Source organism: Babylonia areolata, chromosome 14 (assembly GCF_041734735.1).
Source record: "Babylonia areolata isolate BAREFJ2019XMU chromosome 14, ASM4173473v1, whole genome shotgun sequence".
NCBI classification, from domain to species: domain Eukaryota; kingdom Metazoa; phylum Mollusca; class Gastropoda; order Neogastropoda; family Buccinidae; genus Babylonia; species Babylonia areolata.
Genome location: NC_134889.1, coordinates 4,773,871 through 4,783,200, shown reverse-complemented (window position 1 = coordinate 4,783,200; position 9,330 = coordinate 4,773,871). Strand labels below are relative to the sequence as shown.

At 38.3% G+C, this 9,330-nt stretch overlaps 1 protein-coding gene across 2 annotated transcripts; it reads right to left on the bottom strand.

Annotated features, from left to right (window-relative positions):
* Window positions 1-3,409: 3,409 nt before the first annotated feature.
* LOC143289457 (ubiquitin-like protein 5) lies at window positions 3,410-9,126 on the bottom strand. Of its 2 annotated transcripts, none has more exons than XM_076598428.1 (5): window positions 9,038-9,126; window positions 7,645-7,708; window positions 6,260-6,343; window positions 5,360-5,397; window positions 3,410-3,946 (listed from the first exon to the last, which is right to left on the bottom strand). In XM_076598428.1, exons 2-5 carry the CDS (start codon window positions 7,698-7,700, stop codon window positions 3,903-3,905), a joined length of 222 nt encoding a protein of 73 aa, XP_076454543.1. In that variant the 5' UTR covers window positions 7,701-7,708; window positions 9,038-9,126; the 3' UTR covers window positions 3,410-3,902. The 2 variants fall into 2 exon arrangements, with proteins under 2 accessions (XP_076454543.1, XP_076454544.1); XM_076598429.1 differs by having other exon boundaries at window positions 9,034-9,109.
* Window positions 9,127-9,330: the final 204 nt, after the last annotated feature.

Here is a 9,330-nt window from a genome sequence, read left to right as displayed (position 1 = left end):
TATTCCTTATTGTACTGGGAAGTTGAACTGTGGTTATAAATGTACACAGAGCTTGTATAATATGTATTTGAGAATTATGACTGTGAAAATGATAATTATATGTATAAGACATATATATATATACGACTATACGACATGTGTGTAGGCTGGAAAAAGATTTTTTGTATCAGATGTACATATTTAAGGGGGGGAGAAAAAAAAAAAAAAAAGACGGCAAAAATCATAGCCTGCAGAAATGACCATTCGGACGTATTGTGCAAACAGTATGTTTTCCTTTGAAAGGCAGAATCATTACACAACTTTTAACTCATTGTGCAGGCAAAACGAGGAGTTTGTATTATACTTCAGTTTGGTGAAGTGTGCTTACCGTGTCAAACTCATGCAAATCAGGCTTAACTTACTCAGTACAGCCAGTCCTCTCTTCTCCTCTACACAGACCCCTCGGATGTCCAGTGGGTGTCTGAATGACCCAACCTTTAGCTTCCGTCGTCAGAACTGTGGTATTCTTTGTCAACATTCACGTCTTCAGTATAAGAGCCTTCCGCTTGCAATATTTTGATGATGGTAATTGGGGTGAAACGCTGCTAACCTCGTCTCTTTCGCCGTTCGTATGGAAAGAGTTAACTGTTCGCTTCTCTTAGCCAAAAATTTTCACGGCATTTCAGTGATAAGATGTCTCGTCATTAGACCGCAGCCAATGAAATGCTGGTTTTTGTTTTTGTTTTTTGTTGTTGTTTTTTTTGCTTTGAAAGGCAGAAACATGACAAAGCTAGAATTACGTGACCTGGTTGAAGACAAAATTTGACAAAAAACAACACCAGAGAATCGACAGATGGACAGAAAATACGAAAAAAAAACTTAGCTGTATGAAGAGCGCAGGAACAGGAGTCATAATGGCTGCCAGAAAAAGAGGGCGCTAGTCAGGGGGGCAAAGGGTGACATGGTACAGTATATGACACCAAAGGGGAGGTTACCTACTTCCGGGAGGTTATCGGCCGTAGCTACTTTCGTTTTCTCCGCATATGCAGATAGTAGTTTGCACAGGACAGGAATGTCAGACCCCTGCCGGAGTCTGCACTAGTTGGGTCATGGTAAGTATGTTACTTAAATGTAATTTTAGAAAGAAAATTTCCTTTTTTTTATTTTTATTTTTTTGCTTTGAAAGGCAGAAACATGACACAGCTTTGATTCTTTGGCATAGTTATTTTGTTTGTTTTGTTTCCTTTAAATAATGTGCAGAAGAAAAGACAAACAGTTTCTAGTCTGGTGTATTGGATATTATGTCCTGAAGAAGTATTTTGTTTTCCAAATTTCCCTGGAGTGTAAACAGAAAAAAAAAGAAAAAAGAAATCACCATAATTTATGATCTACAACCGCAACTTTTTTTTTTCTCTCTCTCTCTTCCATTTTCATAATTAAAGACAGACTGAATCAATTTAACCCTGCAAAAGGAAATTTACCCCCACCCCCCACCCCACAACCCCCAACCCACCCCGGCCTTAGCTGGGTTTAAAATGAACAAGTCCATCATGTTTTAACACAGACCAGATTGTGTGACTGAGCATTGAATCTAAAATATTTGGCGCTGTGTTGGAGTGTTTTTTTGGCACAGAAAGGTGACAGGAAAAGAGTTATATATATATATATATATATATATATATCCAGTGTCTGAGACAGAAATACAGGGACAAACAGTGAAGAAAACAAAAAGTGACTGTGTTGTGGCTGATGATAGGACTGTGATATGTGGTGAATGAAGGATTTGTGCATGGGACAACTGTGTATTGAGGAATCTTTAAAAACAAAACAAAAAAAACATAAATAAATACACAAAGATTGAATTTGAAAAAGACTGCATGTTTTTGTGTATGTGTGTGTGTGTGTGTGTGAGAGAGAGAGAGAGAGAGAGAATGTGTGTGTGCGTCTGTGTGTGTGTGTGTAAATTGTGTGTGTGTGTGTGTGTGTGTGTGTGTGTGTGTGTGCTAGCATGCATGCCTGTAAAAGCACACGTGTGTATGAATATAACTGTTGTACGATTTCACGCATTCATTCATTCATGTCTCCGAAATTCCCCCCAAAAGTAATGTTAATGAATTGAATAATTTGATTCTGAATCTGAATACATTGTTTTCTTTCATACACATACAATACATTTTCATTCATAAACATACTTATTTTTAATATTAAGTACACACACACACACACACAACACACATATCCTTCCTTCCATGTGCACACATAAAAACATTTTTTTTTTGGAGGCAACAAACAGAGTTTGTATTCTGAAACTGCTTCATGTTCAAAACTTTCATTTCACTCACTGACACAACCACAATCACAAACAGAAGGAAAGGGACAAAAAAAAAAAACAACAAAAAAAAAGCAAAAAAAAAAGCTACAGTATGAGGAGAGAACAATGCTCTACAGTATGAGGAGAGAACAACGCTTACGATTAACCATCACCTGAACAAAATACTGAAGGCTTCTCCAACCACCGCCCACCCCCAAAGGGATCTCGTACATGCTTAAAACTTAAGTCTGAATGGCCAATGGAGAATCATAACAGCCCCGATGATGATGATGATGATGAAAAGAAAATGACAACATTCTAGAACTGGAAAGAATTTGGCAACCTGCACAACAATGAACAATGCTTGACAGCAAAACGGTTTCCACAAAGGTGACAAAACAAATTTCTATACTTTTTCCACACCTTCTCCGCACCTGACTGAAATTATAAGAAAAAAAAACCACAAACCAACCAACCTAACAGAATAACCTGACTACTGAAAAAAAAAAAAAAAGAAACATTTTTTTTTTGCTACACAACTAAAGTCGTTGGCAAATATCCTGGTACTGAATTCACTTTTCATCACTGTTATTTACTTATAAATTTATTATTTCTTAGATTCTGTTTGTTTATAAATGCATTAAGCTTTTTGTTGAATGGTACTGGTCATGGGTTTTATTATTAAAAAAAAAAATTAAAAAACCAAAAAAAAATCACAACACTTTAACTTTTCCAGAAGGGCTGTACATATTTTACGGAAACTGTTCATGCCGAGTAAATATTTCTTTGTTGTTTGGTTTTTTTTTTAGAACTGATTTTTTCCAAGACTTTCCCAGATGTCCACAACTCTGTATAATTAAACCATGAACATGGAACATATAAAGCTCAATAGCTGAGACTGAACAAAGTGGAGGCAGTACTCAACCACACCACATTATCTCTCTCTCTCTCTCTCTTGACATTCCCAAAGAGGTGGCAGTTAACTTGGAGAAAACACTTTTCTGTAATGCATTCTGTCTCCCACAGACCTTAAGAAAAAAAAAAAAAAAAATCACAACACTTTAACTTTTCCAGAAGGGCTGTACATATTTTACGGAAACTGTTCATGCCAAGTAAATATTTCTTTGTTTTTTTGTTTTTTTAAGAACTGATTTTTTTCCAAGACTTTCCCAAACGTCCACAACTCTGTATAATTAAACCATGAACATGGAACATATAAAGCTCAATAGCTGAGACTGAACAAAGTGGAGGCAGTACTCAACCACACCACATTCTCTCTCTCTCTTGACATTCCCAAACAGGTGGCAGTTAACTTGGAGAAAACACTTTTCTGTAATGCATTCTCTCCCCCACAGACCTTAAGAAAAATATTAAAAAAAAAAAAAAAAAAAAAAAAAAAATCCCGGAACCATGACATGAGCTCCCCGCCATGTCGGAGGATGGGGAAAGAGAGACGACACAAGGGCAGACAACTCATGAACACCGTTGATCAACCGCTGGCTGTCCGTCTTTGTGTCTGTCTGTCTGGCACCACACACACATACACACACACACACACAACGCACACAAGTGTCCACAATGAAGATGACTGCCCGGCTCTGGTGGTGTCACATCACTGGTAGTACAACTCCAGGTTCATTCCATCGTGAATTTCATCTGCTCCCAGTCAAGGCCTCATAACTCATAAATCAGGAAGTACCCCACTGAAAGCGGAGTATGGCTGCCTACATGGCGGGGTAAAAATGGTCATACACTCAAGTTAAAAGCCCGCTCGTGTACATATATGAGTGAACGTGGGAGTTGCAGCCCACAAACGCAGAAGAAGGAGGATTCTGGAAGTCAGGTGACAAGTGTGTGTGATCCTGTGTGACTTGAAACAATCCTGGAAAATGCCAGAAGTTATCAGTCCCCTGATATTATTGGTGGTTTTTGTGTGTGTGTGTTTTTTCTTTTTCTTTTTCTCTTCTACTTATGTAATGCCTATCTCTAGTCAGAGACAAAGCTCTAAGTGCTTTGGGTGCTCATCATTCAATTTCCCGATTCAGACAGGCTTTTCTGTCATGTGCATGTGGACCCAGACACATGCATTTATAAGAGTGAATTTTAGTAAAAAATTTAGCCAGAGACAAGTCTCTTGTCACTTCTCTTTGCAAGCTGTAATCCGGACCTTGGTTTATCGTCTCATTCGAATGACTAGTATCCAGACCACCACTTGTGGTAAGGCAGCAAATTCTAGCAAACATGGTATTCGTTCCAACACATCCTCGAACATCATCTCGCTTCCTAAAGGGACGCATTAACAATAGTCCTCTATGTATACAATACATGCAAAACACACACATCTCAATTAACAATCTGAACAAAACCAAACCAGACACAATAAAAAAAATCAAACCCATGAACTCATGTGGCAAGTACTCGCATCACTGAACTGAATACCACAAGCAAGAACATGAACAACAGTGTGGACAGAAACTGCGCTCAAAACTTGCTGCATTCAACACACACACACACACACACACACACACAAAGACGCTCACAGTCACACAGGGAATGAGTATTCAGCTCCACATTCCACAGACTCACAGAAACAGAGAGATAGGAGGAGTTTATATATACAGACAAGCCGCATGCAGCAAAATAAGGCCAAATGAATACGTTTAATAGCCAAAAAAAGCGTCAGACGAGACAGAGCGAAAACCTGACAAGATGGCGTGGAGAGCCTTGGCCAAAGGAATGATTCAGCGCTTATAGCTTTTAGAGGCGTTTGATTGGCTAAGAGCGGACCGGGCAAAACTGGGCGTCTTTTCACTGTTAGCCGCGCGAAATTTGGCCAAGCAGAGCAAACCGATAGGCCTAGTTTGCATCAGTTTGACATGGTACAGTATATGACACCAAAATATTGTTACTGTTCTGGTGTTGATAGCAACACGCAGACATTGGAACTGACCATGTGGAAACCTCTGAAAACTACAAGGGGAATCAGGGAACATACTTCAACTAACACACCCACAGAAACTCGTGTGTATACATGTGCTTACATACACTCACACAATGCTAAAAGGATACAGTCTTCCAATGACACGTGATCCTTGAAGATATTATACCTGAAACAAACAATCTTCAGATTCAAACACAAATAAAATAATAACAAATAAAATAATGTAATGTTGATTGCAGAGTGAAAACATGTGGGCACATACTGGTGACAGTTCTGAACATAAAAATGACTGTGTGTGTTTGTGTGTGTGTAAAATACATACGTACATTTATACCAGGGCATATTCTATGGATGTATCTGTGTACATACATGCATGTGTGTGTGTGTCTGTGTGTGTGTGTGTGTGTGTGTGTGTACCCACTGTCAGACATTTCCATATCAAGTTGCACTGTTCAATGAATACCGAGACAAAAAAACTTTCTTTTATTAGTTTTAACCCCTCCCCCCCCCCCCCATAGCAGTTTCATTCTCCAAAGTACATCAGTTAGTCATTTCTTCATCTCCCTCTGTATGCATACAAATTTGTGTACATTTATCAGGCTGGAAAATCAATATTAAATAATGAGTATCTTATCCATGTGACTAGGCCCAACACTCGGCTTATATCACAGATTGACATAAGTTTACATTTGGGCCAACAGCAAAGTGAAACCAGTCAATGGGAAACCATTTACAGCTTAGTCTTTTGTGAAGGACTATGACTCTCAAACTAGGAGGCAAAACTGCACTGGCTCTTAGTGCTGCAGCCTTGTGGGCTAGTTGGCCTTTGGGAACCATCCCAACGCTGGCTGTCCAAAAACCCTCTTGGCCGAGAGAGTGGGGATGTACTTGGGCAAGACACTCTCCACTACAATCAAATTCTAGCCCAAATAGTCGGAACAGCTGTTGCCTCCTCTGCTGTTCTGATGGTCATAGTCGGACACGACTGACTATCATATACATTATCCCTGTGACACCCAGACACTTACCATTTTTTAAGGACAATTTTGTCAGCCCTCGTTCCAGTCTGTGCTGCGATCAACTTCTTCAGGTCACCGATTGTGTCTTGGGGACTAGAGCTGGGTTAAGGACTACCGTACCACTGTCAGTAAATAGACTAAGAAGAAACTGTGAACACTAAACTGTAAATATGACGAGCATTACAACAAATTCAATGTATAACTTATCTCTTCATTTATCTAAAAACATTTTGTTTACTATACCATGAAGTGTGAACTGCACACATCTGCATGTGCATATTTCACGATACTGGCTGACAAACTTTGCATGAGCGCACACACAGACTTGCCCACAGAAACACATCCACTTAAAAATACTTGGAAAATATCCATGTCTTGATTAAGCTTTCTAAATAATTCTAATCTTCAAAATTATGATGAGTGTGCAAGCTAGCTGCTGAGCAGTCAGTTCATGCCTAGCTTTGCTGGTGAGCAGTCCCTTACTTGACAGCTTGTGTCATTTTGTTGTTGGAGTTTTCATTTGTGATCTAAATTTCATGTTGCCAATTTTCAACCCTTTTAGAGACACCTGTTATGGGGTTTAGTACAAAGCTGTACATTATAGTGAATTCTATTTCTAAGTAATATACTGTATCTTATTACCTGTGCTGACGGGCGCAATAGCCGAATGGTTAAAGCGTTGGACTTTCAATATGAGGGTCCCGGGTTTGAATCACAGTGACGGCTCCCGGTGGGTAAAGGGTGGAGATTTTTACGATCTCCCAGGTCAACATATGTGCAGACCTGCTAGTGCCTGAACCCCCTTCGTGTGCATATGCAAGCAGAAGATCAAATACGCACGTTAAAGATCCTGTAATCCATGTCAGCATTCAGTGGGTTATGGAAACAAGAACATACCCAGCATGCACACCCCCGAAAACGGAGTATGGCTGCCTACATGGCGGGGTAAAAACGGTCATACACATAAAAGCCCACTCGTGTGCATACGAGTGAACGCAGAAGAAGAAGAAGATTACCTGTGCTGTCTGCTGGATTCCATGGATAAACAGGACATGATATCTATGCAGTTGGCTATGTCTTATTACTTGCATTTTTTTTCTTTTTTTTTCTCTAGAATACCCTGCTTATAATAGCTGTGCAGTTACATGCATCTTATCACTTGTGTGGTTTCCAGAATACCATGGATATAATGTACTGCTGTGTTTACAACATCCCTTGTTAGCTCTCCTGTTGCATGATACAAGTTTGGCGGAAATATTGTTGTCAATCAATCTTGTAACTAGAAATTGATATCATTCTTTTAAAATCTTTTTTTTTTTTTTTTTTTAAATATAAATCCTTCTTATGTTGTTTGTATCGAAAAATGTCAGTACTGTTACACATGACAAGGATACTTGCACTTGACCCGGACTTTCTTGCCCAGTCGATCATTACAGGTTATCTCAATCATCTTCTCTCCTGGAAAAAAAAAAATCACTATTCATCATTGAAAATTAAAAAAAAAAAAAAGAAAAAAGAAAAAAATGAGAGAGATAAATAGACAGATAGACGAGAGAGAGAATTGAACTGAATACATTTTATTTTATTTTCTAATACAGTAAGCAAAATAATGTTGTTGTTTTTTTCATGCAGCCCTCAAAGGGGAAACAGTAACATAAACTAATGGAGGGAGGAGGGTGTGTGTGTGGGGGGTGGGGGGGGGGGGTGGGGGTGTGGGGGTGGGGAATCATTATTTCATTACAGCATGCATATATAGTCATCGATACATGAAAGGTAATTTGAAATTTACAACACTAAATAGGGGAGAATAAGAGGAGAGAGATATTAGGGGACAGAGAGAGAGAGAGAGAGAGAGAGAGAGTGCAAAAATAAAAATTCACATAGGTCAAGATAATGATCAATCAATGAATAAAATGACATGATTAAAAAAAAGTTAGAGGCTAAAATAAGCATGCACATGTAAAAAAGCCAAAAAACAAAAACAAAAAAACAGTAATAGATTAGAAAAATAGAAATAATGCCATTTGAATAGTTGTGGGAGAAAAAAAAAAAAAGAGAGAGAGAACTGAATTGAACTGAATAAATTTCATTTTCTGAGGGTAACAGAGTAAGCAAAATAATGTTGTTGTTTTTCATCCAGCCCTGGAAGTAACATAAACAAATGGGGGAATCCTTATATCAGTACAGCATGCATATTACAGTCATGGATACATGAACAGTAATTTGACATTTACAACACTAAAGAGAGGAGAATAAGAGTAGAGAGATAAAAGGGGACAGATAGATAGATAGATAGATAGATAGAGAGATAGAGAGAGAGAGAGAGAGAGAGAGAGAGAGAGAAAGACAGAGAGAGAGAGAGAGAAGAAAACGTGAAAATTAACACAGATCAACATTATCATTACTTAATTAAAAAAAAAGAATTAAAAACTAAAAAAACATTAAAAAAAAATAAAAATAAAAGACCCCCGCCCCCAGAGACAGAGAGAGAGAGAGAGAGAGAGAGAGAGATTAAATCGTATAGTCGTAGTAATCAATGAGCTGATTGTGGTCGTCTGATGAAAGATGATGATTGTAATATTACTTGATTTCTCAACGTAAATGAAGAGTAATGAAAGTCGCCTTTATCAGTAATGATCAACAATAATTATTATTGTGAGTGTGACACTGATAGGCACCACCGTATTTCGAAATAAAGCATAGCAAGCGCCTCATATGCATGCAGACTCACACGAAAAACACACGGCATGTATAAAATTGAGATCATACAAGTTTAAATTTACCTACAAAGTGTATCGTTCCAACAAAGATCCTGACACTGGCACAATCGCAGCTGCCCGAAATTTCTTGAAAACAGGAAGCGATGGGTTAAGTCCCTTGATTTTTGTCTTAACAGAGAAAGGTGACAAAATAATGTAAATTAAGACTCTCTCTCTCTCTCTCTCTCTCTCTCTCTTATACATGGAATACAAAATAATGATACCTGGCGCAACAGAATTGTTCTTAATGCTATTTGCTGATTATGTTGTTTTATTGTCTGACGGACACACCCATAGGGTTACAAAATCAATTAAATGCCC